This window comes from Perognathus longimembris, chromosome 28, assembly GCF_023159225.1.
Source record: "Perognathus longimembris pacificus isolate PPM17 chromosome 28, ASM2315922v1, whole genome shotgun sequence".
NCBI lineage: Eukaryota > Metazoa > Chordata > Mammalia > Rodentia > Heteromyidae > Perognathus > Perognathus longimembris.
The window spans coordinates 64,281,911-64,296,022 of record NC_063188.1 but is presented as its reverse complement, the minus strand read 5'-3'; the positions used below and the strand labels follow the sequence as shown (position 1 = coordinate 64,296,022).

Genomic DNA, 14,112 nt, shown 5'->3' with positions numbered 1-14,112 from the left:
TCATTTACTTCCAAGTCTCTCCTTCTTAACTTGGTATAGTAAGCCCCTGAATTTTTCCTATGGAAAAATTCTGCACAAATAGAAATGAACTACCTTATAGTCCTTGTAGAGCAGTAAAAAAAGAAAGATAATTTCCTGGAAGGCACTTTCTCTTCTACCAATAGTTTGAGGTCTATTCAAGCAACTTAGGCAGCATCTACCTGGCAGCCAGGAAAGCTTTCTTTAATGTCTCCTCTAGGCAGAGTGCTCTTGGCCTTTTTGAGAGAGATAAGAGGCAAAATGATGTTCAAAGTCATGCACTAAAGACTGATGGTGTGGCTAAAGTAGAAAACCATCAGCTTAGTAAGCTCATGAAACCCTGAGTTCAAGCCCCAGTACCAGCACAAAGAAGGGGCGGGGGAGCCATACACTGTAATTGTCTAAATCACAGATGGATGGTGAATGACGTAAAACTGAGAATCCTAAGAAATAGGTCTATGAAAATACCAGTAAGAGGAAAGATTTAATATATTTTATTTCCTTTTGAGCAGCCATCCTTACCACTAATATCTCTTTGGCAGACTGAAAGCCCCAGGCACATGGGCTCCAACTGACAGGAAACAAAGTAGATAGTTCCCTCCCTGTGGGGGTGGGGGTCAGATTTGTGGTCAGGAAACTTGGTGCTTTGTCTAATGCTCCTTCGTGGGCATGCTTCCCCTCCCCATTCTGTCTTCATCCCACATCAGTTCCAGTGGATGGGCTGAAAAATCAAAAATTCTTTGATGAACTTCGAATGAACTACATCAAGGAACTCGATCGTATCATTGCATGCAAAAGAAAAAATCCCACATCCTGCTCAAGGCGCTTCTACCAGCTCACCAAGCTCCTGGATTCTGTGCAGCCTGTAAGCAAATTATGGAGGGTGCTTTATCAGATTGATAGAGCCAAGTGATAATAGGCCCCAGTAGGGTCTGACACAATGGTGTTGGGAGGTGTTTCCATTTACCGCTGGCTATGAGTATGGTCCAGGAAGAAAATACAATGGAGAAGAAAAGAAGACAGGTCACAATGTCCTCACTGGATATTGTGAAAGGGGTGGAGGAGATAAGAACAGAGAAGTTGGGACTCAAGAAAGAAGCTTAAAACGGACAAAAGAGACCTAAATGGGGTTTTTTCCTCTCTTCCTTGACTCATATACATATGAACTTGCCATTCTCTCTCTCTCTCTCTCTCTCTCTCTCTTCTCTCCTATGGGATGTGTGTGTGTGTGTGTGTGTGTGTGTGTGTGTGAGAGAGAGAGAGAGAGAGAGAGAGAGAGGAGAGGAGAGAAAGAGAAGAAAGAGAAGAGGGAAAGGATGAGAGATGGGGCGGGTACCTGGAGTAAAGAACACCCAGTTCTGAATCAGAGAACTTATGAAAGGTCTCTTGGGAGCCCCCAAGTGATGTCTCTGTAGACTATTTCACACACACACACACACACACACACACACACACACACACACACGCGTGCGCGCGCACATACACACATGACCTCATAGTACAGGACCAAAGATAGGCAAGGGGTAACATACTAGAAGGACTAGACATCAAAACCGGTCAGCAGTTGAGGTGGGAGGAATCTGGCAAAAGGCAAACACTTTATCAGTTGTAATTTCTCTTTCTCTTATTGTCCCATGCAGATTGCAAGAGAGCTGCATCAGTTCACTTTCGACCTACTAATCAAGTCCCATATGGTGAGCGTGGACTTTCCGGAAATGATGGCAGAGATCATCTCTGTGCAAGTGCCCAAGATCCTTTCTGGAAAAGTCAAGCCCATCTATTTCCACACACAGTGAATCTTCAGTAGCCCTTATTTCCCTTGCCTACCCCACTACCCTTTTAAGATGTCTTCTGCCCATTCTAACTCTGCACTACTTCTCTGCAGTGCCTTGGGGAATTTCCTCTATTGATGTACAGTCTTGTCATGAATGTTTCTATTTTGCCTGGCTTTCTCTTTTCCTCCTCTCTTTTTCTTCCTCTCTCCCCATCTCACCCTCCCATGGCACCCTCAGACTCTGTTGTGGCTTCTATATGTGTTTTGAATGCTATTGTATTTCTTTGGAATCTGTGATGATCTCCATGTGGCCCAGTGTCAAGTTGTGCTTCTTTAGAGCACTGCGCTGCGTGCCAGCCACACAAACATTTACTTACATTAAGCCACGGGAAGTTTAGAGAGCTACAAATATCTGGGGGAAAATATCAAACATACACACCTACATACACACATAAACACGCACACACACACACACACACACACACATATGTATACATACACAAATGAAAAAATGCCAAAAACCATGCTAGGTTAGTTTATTCAGAAACAAACAAACAGAACTCCCCAAAGAAGTCAGCATAATTGCTGAAGTCACTGTTTTTGTCATTCCCTCCATCTCTGCAAGACTTTGATTTTTGCCAGTGGCTAGTGCCATTGGAGGGCAGAATGACCCCAGAGCTCATTTGGGAGGTGGGATAGAGAGAAGAGAGGACAAGGAGAGCAGATAGGTCATCAGTACCTGCCCACACCTTTCAGTCCTCAGGGTGAGACTGCTCAACTGCAGTGCAATTTATTGTACTGACAATGTGCTTGTTTGACAACTTGTGTGCATGTGAACACCTCCCCCTTCAAACCTTTCTCTCTCAGCCTCTGTGTCTGCTCTTAAATTGACTTTCAGTAGTGTTTCGAAGAGTTTTGAACTAAATATTCTCTTTAGCCAAAACTTGGCCACTTTCACTGAAGAATCATATCAGTGAGAAAAAAAGGAGACCTCTGACTCTTTGGAAGGTTCCACTCATATGTAGGTGGTGAACCAGCAAGAAGCTTGTAGCTGGAGTCAGAGAAAAAGGAAGTGATAGATTGGCTGTTCTCTTGCTGTGAGCACTGAATAGTTGATCTGTCACTGCCATCACTTTTTCCTCCTCCTTGGAAAAACCAACAGACTTCATGCAGCAGCAAACTCTTGAACCCTCCCTTCAGTGTTTGGTGGGCCTGGACTTCACCATTGTGCATTTCAGCGATGGTGGCAAAGTTCACTTCTTTGGGCATGTTTGTAGATCTACAAACATCTCTCATGCCCCACTATCATGAGGGCTAGCAGGCCTGCAGCCCTGACATCTATCTCTAGATGTCTGTAGAGACATCTTACTAAAGGTTTCTCACCAATAGTCAGATCTCTGGAGCCCTTAGACAAACTGGAAAGAAAGTATCATAGGGATTCGACAAACAGCGTCTTGCCCTTGTCTCCCAAAGATGATATCTTCACATCGAGTACAGAAATAATTTTCTTTCTCAGAGCAGCTAAAGGGGCTACCTAGATCAGGATGAATGAGAAACTCATTAACTAGGGTGGGAGGAATGAAGGTTCTTGAACCAGAAACACTGAAATATTCTCCTGCCACCCAGAATAACCACCTGCACAAGACACAGGGAGAAGAGAAAAGGCTCCAAGAGAAGACTCGGAATACTGAAGTCTTCAGAGGCAAAGTTTAAGGCCAGATGAGTCCATCTGGCAGATGAGTACCAGTGTACTCCTCCTTTTTCTCTTCCTTCTCCTCCTCCTCCTCCTCCTCCTCCTCAGCAGCTGCTGATTTGGGGTTGACATTGGCCATCCTCATTCAGATTCCACACTGTTGTTATTGCCTCTCAATTAGAGGGGTGCTGGACCACTGAGACTATCAACAGAACCACAGCTTCTTTTGGAAAGACATGCCTGATGTGGCTGCCATAGGTTGCCACCCATTAACTCGGGGCTTGCCCCTGGGTTGCCAGTTTCATATAATCTTTTGGAACAGCTCTTTCCAATGGATTTTGTTCCCCATCCCTGAGTCCAGGAGGTGAGGAACATCTACCTACTTTCTCATCTTGGTCACTGCCTCTTCATTTAGCTCTTAAATCTATTCAACTGAAGAAATGAAAGGCCAGTGACCAAGCTGTCTGTTTGAGCTGGTTTTCTTTGTGTTCAGAATATAGTTTGCAAATGACTTTATACAATGCACATAAGTTTCCCTCCTTGGTTCCTGTGTTGATATTACTAGCCAAACAAACTTGCAGAACAGCTTCTTGAAATAACAAGAGAGAGGAAAGAGAGGATGGGTGAAATAACAAGAGAGAGGAAAGAGAGGATGGGTGATATGCCAATCAAAGCCTGCTGGATAAAAACAGATGCTGACAGGTTCTCTTTCTTGGGTAGAATAGATTCTTGTTTTCTTTGTGATGACACCATCTGGCTTATATACATGAGCACTTTTAGCTATCTTAAACAGAAAAAATAAAGTCCAGCACTCTTTTCAGTTATAACTAGGTTACATCTTAGTAATTCCTTTACATCTGTTTAGACGAGATTTTATCTTTTTGTGCTACATGGATTTGATTATATCATTCTAATACCTCTTTGTAAATATTTGAGACTCTCCATTTGTCACATTTTCCATCTTTATGGATTTCCCAATTGTGACTCGTGTCTTTATGAATGTATGTTTTTCATTTGCAAAAGCCAAAAAAATTCAATGAAACAGCAGTGCAATTAAACGCAACAGCAACTGGATTATGCCAAAATTTCCAAATGGCAAAATGAGGGGAAAAGAGCCAAGATGAGGCTTTCCACTATTGTTTCTGCACTAGGATTTCCATAAGCAAAAAAAAGGAGGTTTTACTTTGGCTCTGTTCGCTCATAGCTGAAAAGAGAAGTACTGTTTCATTTCTCTTGCGGCCAATAATATACTAGCCAGTGTGATTAACAGGGGTCTCTCATTGAAGCACTCTGCTCTACAGAAATGATGTGGTTGCTAAATCACGCTCACCTGTGGAGGACTGACTACCCAGCCCCACTCACCTGGGGCGCTGCAAGATGAAGTTCACTCACCTGACAGGTGAAAGTGATCATCTCCAAAGAGGTTTGAAGAGGATGGAAAGTGAAGAGCAAAAGAAGGAATACAACGGAGAAGGGCCCCATCTCTACTGAGCAGCACACAGCTGTCAAGATCATGAACTCTGGTCAATAGAATAAGAGTCGTGTGTCGGTTTCAGCTCTCACTGGGCAGCTCACTGGGATCTGGCCTCTGAGCTGACATCGAGGTTTGGATTCTTTGTTCTGTAGACTTTCTATGCCACAGGCAATATTGTTGTTCTTGGAAAGTTCGTTATTTTTTTAAATTACTCTTGAGAAGGGGATTTTTTGAAGGATACTGTCATATATCTTTGAAAAAAAGAATATCGGTAATACTTATATTTTTATGTGTGTTCACTGGCACTTAAAAAAAGAAAAAAGGAAAAAAAAAAGAGCTTCACTCTGTACTTTGGGTAGTTGCTAGGGTTAGTTTTTCAGGTTGAAAAAAATAATGTGCTGATGCTCCAGTCCCTCTTTGTCCATACTCTACTTCTCAGTAAATATAGACATATATAACAAGATGTATTCAACTTGTACTTTAAGAGAAAAATATGACCATCATCCACATATTGACACTACACAATGACCTGACTTTGAGCTTCAAGTAGCTTCTGTTTGTTCCACTAGGCACAGCTCAGATGTGGCCTTGCCCCTTTCTCTGCCTTGACATTTGGCAGACACAAAGGCCCAAACCACCCCCATCTCTACTCATTGCCAGCCCTACCTATGCCAGCACCGCTTTTCAGGAGACTCATTTAAGATAGCCCAGTAACTATCCCTGCATGATCCCAATATAGTCCTGTCAAAACAAGAGGCTGACTACTGAATTATCCTGTGCCCCTTGCCCAGGTGAGAGGGCACTGGGCCAAAGGCATGGTCTTCTTTGTGCTTGACCCATTGTAAGGGATCTTGAGAACTAGGAAAGCTTCAGCACCAGATCAAATCCTAAACTTAAAAGAAGCCATTTGTTTGCATATGAAATGTCTTGCCAAAGGAAGTCTCTACCCCTGCTGCTTTTCTAGGCAGATTTGTTTGCCTCCCTGATCTCCTTGGAAATCTTTAAAAGTAATTTGCTTTAAAAAGAGACAGGGAAAGAGAGAACCAAAAGAGATGAAAGCATTACATGATGTAACCAAAGATTACATTGTATCTGCTAAGACACCAAAATTTTTAAGGGCAGAGAGGGAATAAGCATTAGCACCTCTTTGGTAAACTATCCAAAGACAGACTAAAGGACTGTGTTGGTGACTGACTTAGAGTTTTTTGTGTGAGGGTATGTTTTCCCTCACCATTTACGTATTTATAAATGTTGGAAGATAAATAGAAAAATATGGGATTCTGGGGTCCTTCACCAAGTGATTTTTATAAGCAGAACTAGCTTTCCATTTCTCGTAGTTGCTAAGCAAATTCTTGAAGCTCCATCATTGCATGGTTGAAAATGGAGCTGGTCTTGGCCACTGTGTTTGCTAGTTGCCCATATTAGCTTATCTGAAGATGTGAAGCCCTTGATGAGAAGGGTAGCATTGAAATGACTAGACTTTGCACTAGAAGGACAGCAGGCAGAAACCTTCATTTCTGCCCAGGTTTGGACAGCACAAAAAAAAGTTCTCAAAAAAAAAAAAGTTCTCTGCAGTTTAAGGCATAAAAGTTGGACTATATTGTAAATGATATTTGTATCCATGTTTCAAAACTGAATTATATATATAGATGTAATGTGTTCTGATAGATTTACCTTTCTCTGCACCTTTGTATTTGGTTCCAGGTCCTATCTGATGCCATGTGCTTATGAGAGAGGACACAGTTTTATTTTGGAAGCTCTCTCAGAATGGACAAGACACCTGGATTGATGTCATAACTAAGAGATCTCTGCCTTTGTTTGGCCTGACACACAGGCTTTGCAAAGGGGAAGAGAGGGAAAAGGGTAGGGTACATGATGTGTTGCACTTTACTAGCCTAAGACAGATGAATGTGGAAAGGTACTGAAGACTCATTGGAACTGGCTGGGATTTACCATAGGGAAGTCCCAGACATGGGGCCAAATTGCCCACCACAAAAGATTGGCCAGCAGCCCTATCATGGGACCTGAGCCATTGGGAGAAGGAAGAGTATTCCTTGATCTTCACCATTCTTGTGAGAGAAGGACAATCGCCTGCACTTGGGAACCCAGAGCAAGTGCTCCATCTTTCACACCAATTCTCTCCCCTGCAGTTGAGGTGCTCTTGCTACTGGGTGTCTATGTGCTCTAATTCTGGTTTTGGATATGTCTGTAAAAGATTGTAATAATTGAAAAATGTGTTTTTCTCTGTTAAAACTTTGTCAGTGTGCTAGAAGTTGTATCTCTGTAGGTACAAGTCCACCTCTACTCAGTAGAGGTGTCTTTCTTGAATTAAGAGTTTGACACTGGGGTCTGTTGCCCAGAGCCTCCCAACCCTCAACTATTCTAGGTGAAGGCAGAAAACCCCACATTTGTCACTTCAGACAGTTCAGCGATAGTATCACTTGGAATTCTCTTGTCCTCAAAAGGAGTGATATTTGAATTTAGCAGGTGGAGTTCTTGAGTGTAAAACAGCCTCCATATAATTTGGCAAGAAAGTAGATTCTATGTACTGATTGGTTTCCAATCCTAATTCATTACAGAAGGGAGGAGGCAGTTGTTGCTTCCTTTCTTTGTTCCATTTGTCTCTTAAACTTTTATGGAAGTAAATGAGAAGTTATGGAATAGATTGTCCTTGTGGCCTGCCATCCTTCTCGCATAAGGTACTCAGCAAGTGTCATGTAGCTAAAGATTTCATTGACCACCAAAGACTGGGACACCCCCTCCCTACCAAAGGAGAGAGAATTCTGAAATGATGCTGCTTCTCCGATGGTTTCTTCTCTAGCTGTTGCCTCACAGTGTGTTACCCTGTACTCTCTGGAACAGATGGGCCAGGCTTTCAGTCTCTCACAACCCTTGGTGCTAACTGCCCGGCAGTGAAGTGCCTATGGGGTTTGGCCTACTATTTGCTAAGCCACTTGAGTATTGAGAGCAGCTACCACTTGGATGAACTACAGAAACAAACAAATGAACAACAGATAAATAAGAGCCTTTACCCCCACTGGCCTCTCCTACTCTGTGACAACTTTCTGCTTTCCCCGAGATTGGACATTGATTAAGGAGTGGCTCAGATATGACATTCTTGTGCTGGCCTTGAGATTAAGTTAGCAGCAGAAGGGAGCAGACTGTAACCAGAGATAAGAAAGAACTACTTTTTTGGATATTGAGAGAAAAAACTAAAGAGAGAGAGAGAGAAAGAGAGAGCGCATTACTCAAAATCTTATTAAAAGAAACCAATTAACTTTGCTAGAAACTTCTTTTGATGGGGCTTCAGTTCTCACAGCAGCAGACGGCCTTCACTGGGCAGCAGGACAAGCCCCAAGCGCTAGTGTTTCTGTTATCTTTTTGTAATCTTGAAATCTTTTGTTGCTCTAAATACAATTAAAAATGGCAGAAACTTGTTTGTTGAAATACATGTGTGACTGTGGGTTTGTTTCTGCATCTGGTTTCAGAAATGTCATCTATTGTGTAAAATACTGGCTTTCTGCTCTGCCAGCAACAACTTGGCCCCAGCCCCTGTTGTGGCTGTAGGCTCAAGTTATTGTTAACAAAGAGACTCAAGAAAAGCTGCTAAGATCCTCTTATCACTGCTGTTAATTTGTTAAAACATAAAACAATCTAAAATTTCAGGGGAATGTCATCAGAGTTCTTTTAATTAGCTCTTTTTATTGGCTCTCTTCTTTATTGAAGTCAAGAATTGGTATCATGCCCAGTGGCCTTTTATGCTACTTTGATTTTCATACACTTTAAAAAATCTTAACATGGGGCTTATAAATTTGCCCCTTAGCATTGGTTGAGCTGAGACCACCAAAATAAAACAGGATCTGGCAGCCCATAACAACTCTTCATTAAAAATCTAATGCTTTTCCAGAGAGGAGCACACAAATTCCAGCTGCTCACTCTCATCCTTGTAGGACCATAAAATGGTGTCATCATTGTCCAGTTGAAACCAAGCGTTAGCTAAGGAATGGACATAATCACACACTCACTGGGTTTTTGCCATACTGCCTTCAGCCACCCAGGTGAAATCTGATCCAGCTCTTCTTGGGTTCTTCTGTTCCTGTTACTTGTCAATATGAATGATCACGGCATCTCAAATTGGATTTCTAGGCTTGTGATAAAAGCCATCAATGAGGTGTCCTTGGTCTCATGAGAATAGTAAGAAAATTCTCTGTGCTTTCGTGTGTTCACCTGTGTTAGGACATGTTATAATGCCTCCCTTCTGAGCTGGAGTAGAGATTTAGTGAGAACATATGTGACATAGCTGTTGGGCTATTTGCTCTGGCTACCCTCATTATAAAATTGCAGAACCCCTAGAAGGAATTCCATATTAAGCCATGTTTATCATTGACCACCTCAGAGTAGAAATTTCTCAGTTTTCCCAAGATTGGTGTTCCATAGAGAGGAGAAGAAAATCAGTGGTGCTTGAGATATTTAGCTGTGTGTCTGTATAAAAAAAACAATGGGGCAGGAATATGTTTATAAGTCAAACCCTCCCCAAAGCAGGTCCTGGCCACCATTAATGAGGTCCTCTTTCTCTTCTGCAGACAATGACTAATAACCACCCTACTTGGAGTTATTCATTGCTCAACTTCTACCTAGACAGGCAAAGTAGTTAGCATTCACTACAGATACTCCAAAGAGTAGCAAAGCATAGAGGTCAAGGAAACAAGACACAGTGGTTGAAAAGATCCTGGAAACAGGAATACTGTGTTTGACTTGCATATGGTTACACAGCTAGTGTATAGCTAAGATTATGACCCACTGATGCACTACATGACACTAGGATTCCAATTGACCTGGACAACAGGTTTCTAAAATGCATGTGTTTTAAGTGTGGGGAGCTAAATGAGATGGGAAGTCTCTTCCAGTGTGGATACCATTGTTACTCCAAACCAGTCTCTTCCAGTGTGGGTTATGGGGCTTGAATTCACAGCCTGGGTACTGTCTCTGAGCTTCTGTGCTCAAGGATGGTACATTATCACTTGACCTATAGCTCCACTTTTAGCATTTTGCTGAGTAATTGGAGATCCAAGACTCATGGACTTTCCTGACCAGGCTGGCTTTGAATCATGATCCTCTGATCTCAGCCTCCTGAATAGCTAGGATTATATTCATGAGCCACTGGAACCTGGTAGCAGTACTTGTCTTAATTGTGATCTAAGAGACAAAGGAAAGGAACTTTTGCTACCCTCAGAACATAATTTTGGAGATAGAACCCCCATGTCTGTACTCAACAAACATTTACAGAACAAATGGGAGTCAGAGGGTCAAAACAATGATCAAGTCTTGTATAGCAGATGTTATCAACCCATGACACATGGGGCAAAGGCTCAGAGGTGAAATAATGTGTTTCCCATTGAGATGCTTACTTAAATAGCAGAGCTAAGTAGAAGTCACATAAGCCTCAGTCCATGTATTATCTGTGCCTTCAGTAAGTTTAAAGTCAATTAAATGTCTTAGGCCAGACCAATCTGGTACTACAAGCCGTCATACCAATTCTCAACCCTCCCATATCCTTCCTTCCCAAGGACATTGGCTAACCATTGATTTATAATTGCTTCCTTGCCAACTAGAAGGGATTGTAGATACTATCTAGTCTAAATGCTTATATTTTACATGTTTTTACATGTAAAAGGCCAAAATATGTTGTGGATGCTGTTATGAACTGCAGCCTGTGACAAGGGATCAGTCCTAGAACCTAGTTCTTGGCCCCTTTATGTGCACTCAGGCATCATGTCATTGCAATGAGGCTCTGAGGTCACCTCTCATCCCTTTCATTGCATGCTGGTTCAGAGCCTGCTAAGAGAGAACCTTTTTGTGTGGCTCCCACGTATACAGACCAAGAAGCCCAACTACGAAACTGGCTCTATGTTCCACCCTCTCCCAAAGGTTTTCTTCATGTCATTGAGCAGGGGGAGTGATAGAATGAGAGAAGTGTGGGTGAGCTAGAATTAGGACTGCAAAAGCAATCAAAGGCATTACAGACACTGATGTATGAAATCAGCTTTCTGAGTTAGGAGGTAGATGTGAATGATTCAAATACTCAGGTGAGTCTGCTTGCCACCAAGCTTTTAAAGCCAGAGTTTCCCCCTTTTAGTTTCTCTCCTGGGCATGGCTTCAATCAAGAAAAAGGTCATTTGGAGGACACGTCACAGCTGCTGACCAGGAAAGTTCCATATAGAACAGCAACTTTCAGCCACACTATGTTAACAGCCATTACCACACCCCCCACTGGAAGACAAGTCTCAGACCAGAAATCAGGCCAGCAGAGAAGGCAGATACTCTGATAGAAAATCACTCACCACCTGAGCAATGGCACTTTTCCACAAAGGAGAACTTTTTTTGTCTGTCATGGGCTTGAACTCAGGGCATGAGTGGTGTCCCTGAGTTTTTCTGCTTAAAGCTGGTGCTCTACCACTTTGAGCCACAGCTTCACATCTGGTGGTTAATTAGTCATAAGTATCTCACGGACTTTTCTGCCCGGGCTGACTTTGAACCATGATCCTCATATTTCAGCCTCCTGAGTAGGTAAGATTACAGGTGAGAGCCACTAGAACTCTGCAAAGGAGAACTTTTCTATGAATGTACACAATGCCCAAGATAGCCTAACCTTGTAAGAAAATCCTGTTGCTACAAAATACTGCAGGGACCCCTCATAGGAGCACATTATCCCCTCTTCCCATATCCATTTGATTTTTCACTTGTTCACCAACGTTTGTGTAACCATCCTACATCCTGTATAACATGAACATGATTTCTATCGTCATAGAGCTCCTGGTCTATTGGGAAGACAATGCAGACAACAGTAATTCATGTAATGGGTGCTAAGGAAAGGGAATCCCAGGATTCTATAATTCCCACAGAAGAAGGATGGCAAAGAATTCTTGAGAAACTAAGGCTATAATTCCAATGGAATGAAGAGAGGGTAGGAGTGGAGATGTGGGATTTCTTTCCTCAGACAACTGATAAGACAACTAGGAATGAGGGGAGTGTTTGAAGAATGATGTGACTAAGACATAGAAGTAGAGGAGGCACAAGCAAAGCTAGCTAAAAGAGTTTGGCTTTTATTCCAAGGGTAGAGGTCAACCATGAAAGCATTTATGAAAATTTAAATTTCTAAAAACACTGACACAAGAGTCCATCTAAACCTCATAACATCTGGAGGACACAGGCATAGGATAGATACATTTTGCAGACCAACTGATGTCCATCAAAGTGAGGTTATTTGCACAAGTGCTGCTTCTGAATAATTGGTGACTTAAAATCTAAATCAAAATCCCTAGGTCTCTCGATTTCTAGTTTGTCTCCTCACATTACACCAATTTAGATGCCAAAAACAACCAGTGCAAGTCTTGGACTGCCCATGTTCAAGCATCTCTGTCATGACAGCATGCATTTTCAAAGATGCCACCTGCCCTTGCCATGGATTTCCTCAAGTGAAACTGGCACAGAGTTCCCAAACAGAAGGCAATAAATATAGCACACAAAGAGTAGTGTTGTCAGTGTAAAGGGTGTTGTAGGCTCCAAGAAACCAGCAAAATTGGAGCTTAGTGGATTGTTGGGTCACATTCATTTATCCAAACAGGGAATTAGAGAAAATGATAGAAGAAATAAGAAAATATTCCAGTTTCCTCGGTGTGATAACATCTTACTCTGGCCTTGAACACAATGAAATGAGATGTCACAGGAAAGGAAGAGAGCTGGACAGACAACCAAAGCAGAGGGAATAGCATGCCCAAGATGTAGGAAAGAATGTGATTTCTGTTTATGTGCAGTCAAAGCAAACAGGAACTAATAGAGAGTAAGGTAGAGATAAATCAGGGCTAATGCTAATTATCAAAAGCCTCATATATCCTACTAAGAAGTAGATTTTCACCAGGCACAGTGGCTCACATATGTAATCCTAGCTTACTCAGAAGGCTTAGATGAAGAGGGAATGCTGGAACAAAAAGTTCTTAAGACCCTAACTCAACCAATCAAAATCTAGACATGGTGATGTCCACTTATCATCCCAGCTATGTGAGAAGTGTAAATAGGGAATTGTGGTACAGACTACTTAAGGCAAAAGCACTTTTAGAAACTAATGAGAGAAAAAAGGCTGAGGGCATGGCTTAAGTGGTAAACATCTGGTTGGCAAACTCAAGGACCTGAGTTCAAATCCCATCATCACCACCACCAAAAAGAAGTAGAATTTCTGCTGTTGACCAGTTATTTTCAGCTGCACCAACTGAAAGGTAATTGGCCTATGAGTGACATACTCTCAGGAGAGCCACTAGCACTGTGCATAGTATCTGCCACACAGCTGTCACTCAGCTTCTTTCTCTTACACTTCAAAAGCAAATGCAGCTTCATGAGATTGGCAGTAATGAAAAGAAAAATCTAAATTTCTATCACATTTTTTAAGAAAATCATTCATGAACTATAATATTTAAAATCTTATCAACAATGACTTGTCATAGTCCACAACTGATGTTTTCAGAATAGCGGTTGAGTTAGCGGAATATTTGTACAAAGCTATAAAATAATTATAATGTAATAGAGTTATGGCATCATATAATACCAAGTTTAAAGCTGAGATTGATCCAAGAGCAAAATTAATAGAAATAAAATATATCGAGAACCTAGTACGTGTCGGGAAATGCTAATGGCAAGTTGATTGTAGTATGATGGATGCTATATATAGTCCTCGAATCAACCTGTTAAGTTTAACATAATTTCCCTTGTTATATAGATAAGGAAACTGACACTCTGAAGTTAGTATTGTTTCTGGCCTAGACCCAAGATAATTCCTAAGTAATACAGGCTAAAATTCAAATTTATTACCAACACTTACAATATTCCTTCCTTCCTTCCTTCCTTCCTTCCTTCCTTCCTTCCTTCCTTCCTTCCTTCCTTTCTCGCTTTAGTTCTTTCTTTGGTTGGTCATGGGCTTGAACTCAGCGCCTAGGTGCTGTCCCTGAGCTTTTCTGCTCAAGGCTAGCACTCTACCACTTTGAGCCACAGCCTCACTTCTGGTTTTCTCTTGGTTAATTGGAAGTAAGAGTCTCATAGGCTTTCTGGCCCAGCTGGGCTCACTTTGAACCATGATCCACAGATCTTAGCCTCCTCGTTAGC

The 14,112-nt window shown here is 41.9% G+C and overlaps 1 protein-coding gene across 1 annotated transcript in view; it reads left to right on the top strand.

Annotated features, from left to right (window-relative positions):
- Window positions 1-3,149, top strand: part of Ar (androgen receptor) — a 172,534-nt gene extending 169,385 nt beyond the window's left edge. The window contains exons 7-8 of the mRNA XM_048336808.1: window positions 726-883; window positions 1,659-3,149. Coding sequence (XP_048192765.1) covers window positions 726-883; window positions 1,659-1,814 — 314 coding nt within the window. The 3' untranslated portion in view covers window positions 1,815-3,149. The remainder of the gene's footprint in view (window positions 1-725; window positions 884-1,658) is intronic.
- The last annotated feature ends 10,963 nt before the right edge of the window (window positions 3,150-14,112 follow it).